Below are 13,598 nucleotides of genomic sequence, written 5' to 3'. Positions count from 1 at the left end.
GGCTCAGTCGGTTAAGCATCCGACTTCAGCTCAGGTCATGATCTCATGGTTCGTGGGTTCAAGCCCCACGTCAGGCTCTGTGCTGACAGCTTGGAGCCTGGAGACTGCTTCAGATTCTGTGTCTCCCTCTCTCTGTGCCCCTCCCCAGCTTGTGCGTTCGCGCTCTCTCTCTCTCTCTCTCTCTCAAAAGTAAAACATTAAAAAAAGATTTTTTTTGAAAAAGATGTTCTCTCAGGAAAATTATAGTTTTAAATCGAACAATGGTGGTGATTTTTCTATGAGGATACAGAGGTGGACAGTCAGAGACAAGCGTCCCTCTGTTTCAATTGTACCGCAGGAGTTTTAATTTATGGAGACGGCTGAGTGACGACAGGGAGAGGCTGATGCCATTGAAAGTACATTTCTTATTACCTGCATTTCCTGAGAGAAGAGGGCACACCGTGCCCTACATGGCCGCAGAGAGAGGCACCAGTGTCCTCTGGAGGCAAAAGCGGGAGCAAGGGGAAAGCTCCGGCCAGAGCCTTTATCGGGGTTCCCACAGGAAAGGCAAGGCAGGGCAAGGAAAGCAGTTTAGAATTGACTGGTTGGATAATCCCAGTGGTCGTTGGTGCATGGGGCCTGTCCCTAGTTGACAGGTACCTGACCCTAGATAATTTAGGACAGGGGGAATATCAACTGAGTGTGGAGAGAGGACAGCAGTTCTGAGTACAGGCTCGATCACAGGGGAGATGGAAACAGCTGGGGCCATTAGTTCGGCCCTGTAATACATGGGAGCCAACAGACAAATATCGGATCTAACAAAACACAGGAAGATAATCCCCACGTACAGAGCAGCTGAGAGTGACAACCCCATGATGGACCCAGGGGACACTGTCAGGTTTTGGTCAAATCTGTTGCCACAACTCAATCTCTCTGCTAACGAGTGCTGCAGGGGTGATGTGCCCCCCTAGGGGGCAGTGGGGCAGTCCCAGACCCATTACTGGAGCTCAAGCCACTGCCCCCCCTCTCTTCCAGGAACCTCTCAGCTGTCCTCCCCTCTGTCCAGGCAGGCAGTCTCGGCCCAGAAGAGAGGAGCCTGGCACACTCGGAAGGCTGTGGGAGCCTGGAGCCTTCTGCCCAGCTCAGGGCCTCTGGGGCTATGTGCCCCTCCCACTCCTACTCTCTGCAAAGGGTGAGCAGCGCCTGGGGCAGGCCCCCTCGGACACCAGGTCCCGGACCACCTCACCCCACTGTGTCCTCAAGGTGGGGCTAGCCCCTCGGCTCAGCAGGAGCTCTGCGGTGGGGCCGTGGCCGTGCTCCATGGCAAGGTGAAGGGGGGTCTTGTGGAGCCACCCAGCAGCATTGACCTGCGCTCCCCTGTCTAGGAGGTGGCTGGCAACCTCTGCATGGCCTCCCAGAGCGGCGTGGTGCAGTGGTGTGAGGCCCAGTGAGTCTCCAGCATCCAGCTCCGCTCCCCAGGCCACTAGCAGCTGGACAGCGGGCAGGTGTCCACCAGCAGCAGCCCTGTGGAGTGCAGAGCGACTGTGCCTGTCCTTGAGGCTGGGATCTGCCCCACGGTCAAGCAGCACCTCCATGTCCTGGAAGAGGAGGGAAGGAGAGGACAGGGACTGGCCCAGGCAGGTGAGGGGCTGGGGCCACACAGCTTTTGTCTGACCCACACCTCATCTGGCCTCCCCGACCTAGCAGCCTCTTTCTCAATGCCGCTTCCCCGCTTGGTAAGAATGAGCCAGCACCTCTGCCGGTCTGAAGGGGCTCTACTCCAACACATCCACTTGGAACTTCTCAGCCAAAACCCAAGACTAAGCAGCCGGCTCCCCGCCTCCCCGCTGCCTAGGGACCCGCGGGACTCAAGCACATTCCTGGTGCTCAATACATACTCGTTGCTGCGGGTCACCAGAATAAAGTCCGAATGCCCTCCCCGCCCCCAGGCGTCCTCCCCGGGCTTCCGAGAGACACGCAGTCAAGGCTGCCTTCAGGGCCCCGGCAGCCCCTCCCCGCCGCCCCTCCCGCCCTCCAGTCTCGCTCGGTCTGTCCGGGGTGGGGGTGGGGGGCCGCCTGTCCGCGCCCTCCCCGCAGCCGGGCCGGAACGTACCTGCGTGCGGCCCAGGCTCGCCGCGATGCCGAGCGCTGTGGCCCCCGCGCCGTCCCGGGCGTCCACCCGGGCCCCGCGCGCCAGGAGCAGGCGCAGCGCCGCCCCGCGCCCGGCCGCGGCCGCCACGAGCAGGGCGCCGTCCGGGCCCGCGCCGCCCGCCGCCAGCAGCAGCTCCAGCACCGGCAGCCGGCCGCCCGCGGCCGCCCAGTGCGCCGCCGTCCAGCCGCGCGCGTCCGCCGCCGCGGGGCCCGGGCCCGGCGCGCCCAACAGGCGCCCGGCCAGCAGCGTCCGGCCCAGCGCGGCCGCCCAGTGCAGCGGCGTGAGGCCGGCCCGCGAGCGCGCCGCGGCCGGGGCCCCGCGCTGCAGCAGCAGCTCCGCCACCCGCGAGTGGCCGTGCCAGGCGGCCTCGTGCAGCGGGGTGCGCCCCGCGCGGTCGGCGGCTCCCACGGCGGCCCCGCGCTGCAGCAGCAGGCGCACCAGGGGCACGTGGCCGCGCAGCACGGCCAGGTGGAGCGGGGTCCTGCCTGCGCGGTCCCTGCGGGCGGCGAGGGTGGCGTGGACCAGGGCGGGCCTGCGGGTAGAGGCGCCCTTGCCGCCCCGCCTCCCTCGCTCAGTGAAGGGGCCCCTGCCACCTCCTCCACCCCGGTGAAGATTCTCGGAGCGGCCCCGGGGCTCACCTCTCCTCCACACTGGCCCCTTGACGCAGCAGCTTTGTCACCAGGCCCGGGTGACCCCTCCACACGGCCTGCAGCAGGCGCCCCCAGGCTCGTGGGGCGCTGGGCCCCTCTGTCTGGGCTCCCAGGGCCTCCTCTGAGCTCAGCTCCACCCACCGCAGTTCCCGCTCTGCCCCTGCCTCGGTCGGGTTCTGCTCCCCCGGCCGGGAGCTCCCGGAGTCCATCTGAGAAGAACAGGAATCCTTCACGGATACTGGAGGCCCCTGGCCAGCTCCAGCCCATATGTCCCCAGGCCAATATGAACTGCCGCACCCCCCCCCTCCCCATCTCCCCAGGGGACCGGGCTACCACTTAGCCTTCTTAAGAGTTCAGCTCCCAGTTACCCCTAGAGGGAGTCCTCCCTGGGGTCCTGTCCTCCAGCTGGATATCCCCTCCATGCAGTTCCTGGGCAAGCCACGCCCTGGAGGCCCTCTCCTGAATCTCCTGGAAGTGTGGAAGCGGGGGTGTCTGCTTCCAGAAGCTGGAGGGCTGCAGCTGCAGCTGTGGGGGTTAGCAGTGCTGCCTCCCGGCCAGGCTGAGGGCCACTTCTCCACCCTGTTCACCCCCAGCAACTTAAGGGGACGCCCAGCCCTGCCTGCTGGCAACAGCCCCTGCCCCAGCACCTTTCCTCCCCTGCCAACCGCCAGGGCTCCTGGCCTGGGCTCCCTCCTCAGAGACAAAGGCCAGGCAGGCAGAAACATGCCCACGGCCTCTGATGTGCCCTGACAGGCCCCCAGGGAGGCACTCACACGCCTTTCCTTGGGCCCCTCCCTCAGGCCCTGCTGCTCACCTCCACTCCTGTTCACCGCTGGCCAAGAAGGCCACCTGTGGGGCTGGAGCTTGGCCTCTCCCCTGATTCCACGCTGGGGAGGGGGACAGGGTGAGGTGGGACCCTTCCCCCACACGCAGATGCCATGCCAGGATAGAAGACTTACCATGGATGCCAGGCAACTTGGCTGACGCTGTGGGGAGTAGGAATCCCTCGGGTCCTGGGAAGGGGCAGAGCCCCCGGACAGAAGGAGGGACCCAGGCAAAGAGATTTTCCCAAGAGCCAAGTCCAGAAGGTAGAAAGTGGTGCTGCAGTAGAGGGCCTGAGTAAGGCCTCCAGGATCGGTCGCCTTGACTCTGGGGCCCTGGCCTGAGGATGCCTTGCCATCCCCCGATCCCTGTCCGAGGCCACCTGTCCAGAGCCCAGACAGAAGGAGGTATAGCCAGCTCCTGCAGCCTCCCCTGTCCAGCTGCCAGCCGGAGGCAGTACAGCTTTGGGATGGCCACTCTCTCCCCGTCCCCACGCACACACCCCCAGGGATGAGGTGTCCTGAAGGCCCTGCCCCGTCCCCCACGGCAGAGCCTTGGCCCTTCCCCCACCTCCCTACAGAGAAGCCTTTCCTGTGCCAGATCCAAAAGGGCGGGTCTTTGGCAAGGAGCTGAGTGGCCCCATCTCACCCCCAAGCCATATGGACTTTACCGGCTGAGCCTCAGTCACTCTACAGATGTCACCTCCCCAAGAGAACCCTCAAGCCTCACCCCCTGATTTGGAGAAGCCCGACCCTGTTTTATTTTGTCCCTAGCACTTACCACTCCACAAAAGTAGGTGTTAACTTTATTTTAAATGTTTTCCTTCCTCTTCTAGAATGAAGTCTCCGTTTGGGCACATCACACAGGCTGACAGATTCAGCCAGTAAGGAAGCAACATGCTCTGGGTGGATGAGGACAGTTTACCACCTGAGTAGTCCACAAAAGCAAGAGAGCAAAAGCTTGACGAATGGCATGGGGTGGGGTGAGGGGGTGAATGGGCACCCCGTTGCTGAAGAGCTACCCTGCACCCTGGGAGGCCTGGTGGAAAACCACATACCTCCTGAGAGCCAGATGAGCCTAGAAACTGCCTTCCCAAAGGCAGGAGTCAGTGGGAGCCAGCGGCGAGGCTGGTCCTCCCGGCTTCTGCCACCGTCCGGTCCGTCCGGAGCACTGCAGCTCATTCAGCTGTGAACTCGTGCGGGCTCGTCAAGGCCCCACACAGAGCCGTCCCTACAGAGCAGAGGCCCACATTGGCCTTTACCATCGCGTCCGCAGAGCCTAGGGCAGTCCTGGTACACTGAGGGAGCTCAGCCAGTGTTGAGTTTTTACTGCGTGAGCGAATGACTGCAAGAGGGACCCGAGCAAAGGACGGAGCTTAAGAGATTAGGCAGGTACCCTCTCCACCCGAACTCTGCATCTGAACATTATCACTTGCAACATTTTTTACCCTAAATTCATTATCTGAGTAAAAAAAACAGCTACTGTAAGGTTTGGGTCTGTGTGTGCCAGTGAAAACAACGAAATCGCATGCGTGTTGGGCACCAGGGCTTGGCATGCGCTGCAGGGAACCTCAAGCAGCCTTCTCACAGGGACATGTCTCAGGCTTGCATTCCTTAAACCTGCGGTGCCCAATCGCTGCCATCTTCCCCTGTCCACATGTGTCCGAAGGGAGTCTATGCGCTGGAAAATGTTAGAAGAAACGTTGGATGTGATGAAGCCAACGGTGGGAGAAGGTGTGAAAGGGAAATGTTCGCGTCTGATGCTGCACACCTTGTTCATTGGGCTCACAGGTAACCTAGTCGTTAGTTAGACATCAGCTAGTTACATAAGTGGGGTTTAATATGCTGAATGCTCTGCTAGGAGTTAAGAGCATTTCAGTAATACTTGGGGAAATTAGTTGGGGTTTACGGAGGAGCTGGGAATACTTCCCCCCAATTGAAATAACAGAATATGTGCTCCCACTGTTTTCAGGATGGATGAGACTCCAATGCAAAGGATGCTGTTATTGAGCACCTACTGTGTTCTGAGTCCTACACCAAGCGCCTTTTTACATGCATTGCCCACATGCCTCCTCCACAGCCCTGTGGTGTGGGCACCCAGTGTTTTCCCTGTTTTCCTGAGGCTGAGAGAGGCCAACCTCATTTGGCAATGAGGACAACCAGCAGGGACTAAGGCTGGGAAGCGGTGTGGGTGGCCACCTGTACACAGCAGTAACTGATGGGGCAGTTGTCAGAGTCAAGACCTATGAACTGAAATCTGGGGGGGGCGGGGAGAGCTCCAAGCAGGGAGAGGGCGGGACCAGGAGGGAGGAGGGCCCCAGTGCCAGGACAGCTGTGCAAGCCCTGCCCAGAACACACAGGAGCTGGCTGGGGACACTGACCAGAGCCGGAGCTGTAGTCGCCTGGTAGAGAGAGGCCCAGCCTGGCATTGGGGAAAACTGAGGCAGGGGTGTGGCCTTGGAGACTGATGGTCAGGGCTGGACCTACCTGGACCAGGGTGCTGTCCTCCAGCTGGGTCCGCTATGGTTGCTGGTGTCTGGGTGGGAGTCTGACCTAGGGGCTTAGGGCTGATGCTGGGGGCCTCAGTCCTGCCGTCTGACTACCTCCGTGAACACACCAGGCCTGTTGCCTGCGAGAGCATGAGTGAACAGGAGAAGGAAATGGAGGAGGATGAGGGAGGCAGCACTTCGGACACAGCCCCCATGCTGCCGGAAAGGGTTCCTGACGGCCAGGCCTCAGCCTTGATGTCCCCACGGTGGGTAGGCCTGGTGGTCCGAGGCCTTGGGACCCTACTGCTGCCTGGCCAGGCCCTGGCTGGACTCCTGCTGCACCTGCTGCTGCCTGCAACCGTGTTCCTGCTGGCCCTTCTGCCAGCAGCTGCCATCGTGTACCTGGGATTCCTGTGCCACTCGAGGGTGAGCTAAGCCCTCCGTGGGCAGGGTGGGGGCTGGCTGGGGCCCTTGGTAGCGGGGGGGGTCCTGCAGAAGTGCAGGGCCCTGGGGCTGTAGGTGAATATGCCCCTTTCCAGCATGGTCCCCTTGTCCCCAGAGACATATGTGCCCTTCCCTGGAAAGCCCCTTCTTCTTCCAAGCCCCCCCCCACACACACACAGACACACACAGCAAAAGAAGGGCTTTTGTTTGTCATGGGAGGGGACAGTTCCCTCCCCTTCCCTGAGGCCTCCTAGCCTTGTACCAGGGGCCACCAGGGTCTGGACAGCTGGGCATGGTGGGAAAAGGAGGGGTTCCAGGAAGAGAAGATGAAGATATCATCAAAGTTCTCCAGTCCACCCACCGCCCAGCCACTCACAGACCCCTCCTGCCCTGGGCTGGGTTTCCCCATGCGCAATGGGCTAAGGCTTGGTCTAAGAAAGGGGGATGTAGGCAGATGGGTTCGGTGTCCTCCTTCGGTAGGCATGAAGCAGGGGCAGAGGACTCAGCGCGGGGCCACAGAAGAGAGGGTGGTACCAGCTGGTGAGAGGCACGGGTAGGGGCTCGAGGTCAGATGCCAACATAGGGAAGAGCCATGGGAGAGCAGAGAAGGGAGGAAAGTGGGGATGGGACAACCGGGGAGCAAGTCTCTGAGCCTCCCCTCAAGAGACTCCTATTTGAGCCCTTACCGCTTGGGCCCTGGATCTTCCATTCTCGACTCAAAAATGCCTGGCCACAGCCAGCCCCAGTCACCCCACTCCGCCAGACCTCAGGCCAGGCTCCCAGGCCCCACCCCTCTGGTTCGCACTGACCACCACAGGCCCCCGGCGGGTCCACCTACTCCCGCCCCAGGTCGTTTATCGGGCCCCGCCCCCAAGGACGGCGCGCCCCGCCCCGTCCACCTGTACCCAGGCCCCGCCCCCGCTTGACTGGTCGCCCCGCCCCCAGGTCCACCCGGCGCCCCGCCCCGCGTGCCGAGCACTGCTCTCCGACAGAGGCGCCGTGGCGCTCATCGTTCTCGGATTCCTTTCGCTGCCTCCGCTGCTCGTGCTTGCCTCGGCCGCCCGCACCCGCCTGGCCCGGCGTCTCCGCCCGCTGCTACCGCCCCCAACTTGGACCCCTGGATCCCGCCGCCACCCGGGGTCCAGCGACCGTGGGCGGGCGGGACGCCACACCGACGGGGAAGAGCAGTTCTGTGCCTGGGTGTGACCCCCCGCCCAGAGGCCTCTCCAAAGGACACGACCTCCGAATCCCGCGAGGCATCCGAACTCCTCCCCCCGTGACCCTCATAAGTCGGCCCCAGGCCGGCCAGCTCGGGGTCTGCGTCCAGGTTCCATCCTCGGAAATCGCGGGCATACCACGGGGCTTCGTGCGCAGTGCTTCGAGTGGCCGCGAGATGGCACCTGACTTCCCGGAACCCAGGCCCGCCCTTCCCCAAGGTGTCCCCACCCCCGCAGTCCCCTCTGACGCGGAGAGGGCTGGGAAGCCTGGAGAGAGGAGGGAGATGCCTCCCAGAGAAGGGGCGCATGGCCAGGCTCGGAGAAAGGTGGCCTTCCTGGCTTTTGTCACTGGCTGCCCTGGGCTCCTGCTCCCTCCCAAAGGGCAGCCCTTAGGGCCCCATGTCTGGTCGGTCAGCGGGCCTCCAGAGGGTTCCAGAAGTGGTGAGACTTGCCTGGGAGGCTTCCACAACCGGCCCAAGAACACGGTTCCAGAAGCTTAGCGATGGCCAGCAGCCCCAAGGCTTGCAGGGCTCAGCCTGAGATGGCGGTCAGGGTTAGCGTTTAGATAGGTGCCAGATTAAGAAAGCTGTCTGTTCTTTCTGGATAATTTTAAGGTCTTTGTCTTTTGCAATCTTTGGCATTAGCATGTTTCTAGTCGTGGATATGTTCTTACTTGTCCATTCGGTATACACTGTGTTTCCTGTTCCTACAGATTCATATCTTTCATCAGTTCTGGAGACTTCTCAACCGTTTTCTAGGTCTCCAAGTCTGCCTCCTGGTTCATTGTACCTAGTCTTTCTGGGGACACCTTTCTGGCTTCACCTTTTCCCTTCTCCTTCCATGTCAGTTCTTCTCTTTCTGTTTCCACCTCCTGTCTCTGCTGCGTTCTGGGTGATTTCTTCATCTTTCAGCTCACGAATTCACTGGTTGTGTCCCATCAACTCATCCATTCAATCGTAAGTTATTTTATTATCATATCTAAAAGTCATACTTGCTTTTTTTATTCAAATCTCATCATTTTTTATGGTATCTTCATGCATGTTCAATTTTTGGATTCCAGCTTTGCTTCAATTTCTTGAACATTTCACATACAGTTTTTAAATATTCTGTACCTAACAATTCCAATTTCTTACTTTTTGGGGGTCCAAATCTGTTATTTGTTGTTTCTGCTGATTCTCATATTGTTTCTTTGAATGGATCCTCATTTTTAACTGTCAGCTCATACCTGTAAAAATTCTTTTTTTTTTTTTTTTAAATGTTTGTTTGTTTTTGAGATAGAACAGAGCTCAAGCAGGGGAGGGACAGAGGAAGGGGAGACACAGAATCTGAAGCAGGCTCCAGGCTCTGAGCTGTCAGCACAGAGCCCCATGCAGGGCTTGAACTCACAAGCTGTGAGATCATAACCTGAGCGGAAATCAAGAGTTGGATGCTTACTCAGCTGAGCAACCCAGGCATCCCGGACTCTTTGTGGTTTTTTTTAATGTTTGTTTGTTTGTTTGTTTGTTTGTTTTAAGTTGTGCTCTTTTTTTTTTTTAAGGTTTATTTATTTACTTTGAGAGAGGCAAAGAGAGAGAGAGAGAGAAAGGGAGAATCCGAAGCAGACTCCACACTGCCAGCACAGAGCCCAATGCAGGACTTAAACTCATGAATCATGAGATCATGACCTGAGCCGAAATCTACAGTCAGATGCTCAACGGACTGAGCCACCCAGGCACCCTGTTTATTTATTTTTGAGAAAGAGAGAGGTAGTGGGGGAGGGGCAGAGAGAGAGAGGGAGACAGAATCTGAAGCAGGCTCCATTCTATCAGTGCAAAGCCCGGCAGAGGGCTCAAACCCTCCAACCGTGAGATCAAGACCAGAGCAGGAAGTGGATGCTCAACCGACAGCCTCCCCCCCCCCCCAGCCCCACCCCGGGGCGCACCAATGCCTGTGAAAATTCTGAGGACACACCCCTCCAGAGGAGATTCCTTTTGTGAGGCATGCCCCCTCTGGGCCCTGTGAGGGTCCTGTGCAGGCTTCCATAATTGCCAGTGCAGCTCTCCTTTCCTGTGTCCAGGGACGTCCTGCTTTCCCATCTGTTTCCTTTCATCATCCTGGGTTTCTGCTCGTTACTCTTCTGTTTATTTATTTCTTTATTTTTTGTGTTTTTAATCTGGGGGGAGCCTTGAACATAGATACTTCCTTGTAAGCCCAGCAGTGTATTAAAAATGTTTCTTGGGGCACCTGGCTGGCTCATTTGATAGAGAACGTGAGTCTTGATTTCGGGGTTGTGAGTTCAAGCCCCATGTTGGGCATAGATATTACTTTAAAAAAAAACATGTTTCTTGTAATTTGTCCAGATTCTAGGGGTAGCTGAAAGGCCTTTTTTTTTTTTCAACGTTTTTACTTATTTTGGGGACAGAGAGAGACAGAGCATGAACGGGGGAGGGTCAGAGAGAGAGGGAGACACAGAATCGGAAACAGGCTCCAGGCTCCGAGCCATCCGGCCAGAGCCTGACGCGGGGCTTGAACTCACGGACCGTGAGATCGTGACCTGGCTGAAGTTGGACGCTTAACCAACTGCGCCACCCAGGCGCCCCGCTGAAAGGCCTTTTAAAGGATCTAGCATACCGTGTTGCCAGCAGGGCTCTGTGTGTGACCAGCAGGGGCAGAACTCAGATGTACCCAAAGATCAGGGTTCAGGCTACAGGCTCAGGGCTCGTTCCATGGCCTTGAGCAGAGCCCGGTGTGTGGCTGGCTCAGATCCTGCAGGAGTTCTTGGGGTTTTCCAATTGTTTGCACCCAGTCAGACAGGAGCCTGGCTGGCCGCCCAGCGTCCAAGGATAGCTTCCCCTGGTCTAAGTCCGCCTTCCTTCCCCTCCTGCCCAGGCTATGAAGACAAGGACTCTCCTGAGGATCTGCCTGGCCCCAGAGTCATCAAAACAACAGCTGGGCCTGTTGGGGGGGGGGGGCGGGGGGAGGCCTTGATGGAGAGCTCAGCTGCCCAAGCCCGAAGGGTTCCTAAGGTGTGTCCCAGCTTCCCAGGCCTACTCCCAAGGTCCTGCATGGCCTCTAGCTGGCCCCAGGGATGACCAGCCTCAGCCCCAGCTCTACCCCACCCACTCGCAAAAGGAGCCCCTGTGAGGGGATGTGGGAGGTTAACAGAAGGGGCCTTGTGATCTGTTTTTAGAGGGCCAGTCTGGAAAGGCAAGGGCAGAGGCGCTGAGTTACTTGTGGGCCAGGCAGAGACCTCTACTTTGGGCAACACTTTTTTCCCAGGTGCCCAGGCCCCTGCCCTGTAAGAGTGTGCCTGGCTACAGGGGGCAGGGGGGAGTTTCCACAGTGCACGTGTCTGTGTGCCAGTGTGTGCGCACGCGTCGCATGTTTGTGTACAGGTGTGTGCATCCCTCTGTCTGCTTCCCCTATTACCCCAGGCGGGCACATTGTCCCATCCCCACAGGTGGTGAGATCGGCCTCTGTAAGGTTCCCGGACCTGCCCAAGGTCATATATTCAGTCACAAAGTATTTCTTCCTGGGAGCTCAGGTGTCTGCAGGCACCCCTTCAGACACTGGTGGCAGCTAGGAGGGGTCCAGGGGGAGTTGGCGGGTTCAGTCCCCCCAGCCACACAACCGGTGTAAGCCCTGCCCCCATCCCCCATCCCCCATCCAGGGATGTGGGGTAAGCAAAGGGTGTTGGGGTGGGTGAGCTGGGTGGCAACAGATAGTGCCTGGTGCTGGCTCTGAGAGCTAAGCTCCCTCACTCTGTCCCCTGGGTCCTACCCTGACCACTGGGGAGCCCCCACCGAGGTGTTGACCCTGGTCCATCCCTCCCTACTCTCTGCTCACGAATCCAAACTGGCCTGGACTCTGCCTGGGGCTGGGGCTGGTTGTGGTGGTCACCTCCCTGATACAGACATTTCCAGCAGGGGGAACCAAAGCTGGAGTCCCACCTCAGAAAGGGCACACCATGCAGCTCTCTGCACAGGCTAAAAACTTGGGAGTCTGGATGCCTGCCTGCCTCTCTGCCTCCCACCCCTTGTCCTTTAGGCTCTACCCGAGACAGCAGCCACCAAGGCATCCCCTTAGATGCCTCGTATCAGTCCCCTGGCATCAACCTTGCCCCTGCACGTGCCATGGGCCCTTGCCTCCCCCATGCAAGCCCTACAACCTGCCCCACCCCTTCTGCCCCCCAGGCCCCCTCACTGTCCTGACACACGCCAGTCAGCTTCTGCCCCAGGGTCTTGGCACTCCCTGTAGCTCCTGTCCATGTGGTCTGACACGGCCCTACCCTGACAGGGAAAATAAGCAGGCCTGCATCTTGGGCCAGCATGCCACTGCCTGTCCCCCTTCCAGCCTGGCAGCCCTGGGAGGACAGGGTGCCTGCATGTCCCCAGTACTGACTCTGGCATGTGGCTGCCCCGGCTCACACCTGCTGGGTGAACTCAGAGAGGGTGGTACCCACCCCCCAGGCTGCACGCCCCATGGTTGCCAGCAGGGGGACTGGGTAGGGTTCAGCCCTGGGGCCACAGAGAGCAGGCCTGGGCTCCTAGGGATTGCGACAACAGGACCTCCAGACCCTCAGGACTGATCCTTTAGTCTCGGCATGTCCCTGACCACAAACAGGCAGGTTAAGTCGAGAAGAATGTGCGGGTGGGGCAGCTGAACTTCTGGGCTCTTGCTCCCCCTCCCTCTACCCCACTTACTGTTGAAGACGGGGTCTGGGGGCCTCAGGCTTGCCCCACGCCCCCATTCCAGGACCACAGCAGCCCCTGTTCCCGTTTCTGGTGGGCACATGCATGGGTGCATATGTGAGATACAAACCCATAAGCAGCAGCAGCACGTAGTACCCCGTCCCCCACCACCACCGGGTGAGGGTGGGGACCCACACTGCTCAGCTCCTGAGGCCCAGAGTGCCCTGGGGCTGGGGTCAGAGGCCTGGGGAGCTGCCCTTTTCCCCAGGGTCAACATGACCACAGTGAGCTAGGGACAAAAGGCCCTTCTTCTCTGCAGAGGCCTGGGCTGTGCGGAGGAGGGAGTGTTCCGTGGACCCGGTGGGGGCAGGGGCAGTGCCTTCAGGCAGCAGTGTGCTTGCGTTTCAGGGAACCCCCTCCACCTGCTTGTGGACCAGCAGGCCTGGTGGGCCAGCTCCGGGAAGTGATGCCCTGGGGATTTCAGACTGAGCCAAGGCTGCAGGGGCAGGGCTGCCTCAGCCACACAGGCTGCTCCTTCCCCCGGCCCCTCGAAGTCCAGGACCAAGCAGGGGCTGGGCTTGGGGGAGGGAGCCGACGGGGCGGGGGCAGGGCCTGCTGTGGCCTGGCGGCCTGTGTCCCTTTCAACTCCGCTGGCCTCCCAGCCTGTCTTTCTTCAGAGAGGAGGTTTCCGGACAATTATATCTGTGCTTCCTCTGGCGTCTGCCTCGAGCTCAGCCCTGACCCTGACTGTTACGCTCCTGGCTGACCCCCACAACTCCCTGGGGGTCCTCCATCTGTCTGTGTCCCCGCCTTGGGAGTGCAGGACACTGGAATGAGACTTGCCATGATGCAGGCAGCAGGGGCCCTGTGGACAGTAGAGCCTCAGGGCAGAGCGGGGCCCAGGGGAGTAGAGCCGATCGGGTGGTGGGATGTGGGGGCATCTCCCAGGGGTCAGGCGTGAGCCCAGCATGAGCAGCAGGAGTGACTGTGGGCAGAGCTGAGGAGGAACTTGGCCAGGGCTGCTGGTCGAGCTCAGCCAAGGCTGGGCAGAGGCCCTGGCAGAGCAGTCCTAACACGGGGCCTCCCGTCTTTCTCCCTCCGATGGAGAGGCTGGAGGGAGGAGGGCGGCTGCTTCCTCGAGGGCCTGAGTCATGGCCAAGAAGACCCGCTCAGTTT

The 13,598-nt window shown here is 59.8% G+C and overlaps 2 protein-coding genes across 2 annotated transcripts; one reads left to right on the top strand and one right to left on the bottom strand.

The window, feature by feature from the left end:
• Positions 1-182: 182 nt before the first annotated feature.
• Positions 183-5,245, bottom strand: ANKRD65 (ankyrin repeat domain 65). The gene is made up of 5 exons (XM_047082412.1): positions 5,191-5,245; positions 3,596-3,668; positions 2,770-3,069; positions 2,093-2,627; positions 183-1,577 (listed from the first exon to the last, which is right to left on the bottom strand). Exons 1-5 carry the CDS (start codon positions 5,243-5,245, stop codon positions 1,137-1,139), a joined length of 1,404 nt encoding a protein of 467 aa, XP_046938368.1. The 3' UTR covers positions 183-1,136.
• Positions 5,246-6,241: 996 nt separating this feature from the next.
• On the top strand, positions 6,242-7,741 carry TMEM88B (transmembrane protein 88B). Its single transcript, XM_047082411.1, has 2 exons — positions 6,242-6,517; positions 7,481-7,741. The coding sequence occupies exons 1-2, from the start codon at positions 6,242-6,244 to the stop codon at positions 7,739-7,741; spliced, it is 537 nt and encodes a 178-aa protein (XP_046938367.1).
• Positions 7,742-13,598: the final 5,857 nt, after the last annotated feature.

This window comes from Lynx rufus, unplaced genomic scaffold (assembly GCF_022079265.1).
Source record: "Lynx rufus isolate CCGP_SWC_20201006 ecotype Redwood Valley unplaced genomic scaffold, mLynRuf1.p SCAF_2, whole genome shotgun sequence".
NCBI lineage: Eukaryota > Metazoa > Chordata > Mammalia > Carnivora > Felidae > Lynx > Lynx rufus.
The sequence above is the reverse complement of the archived record's forward strand: the minus strand, read 5'-3'. Positions and strand labels throughout refer to the sequence as shown.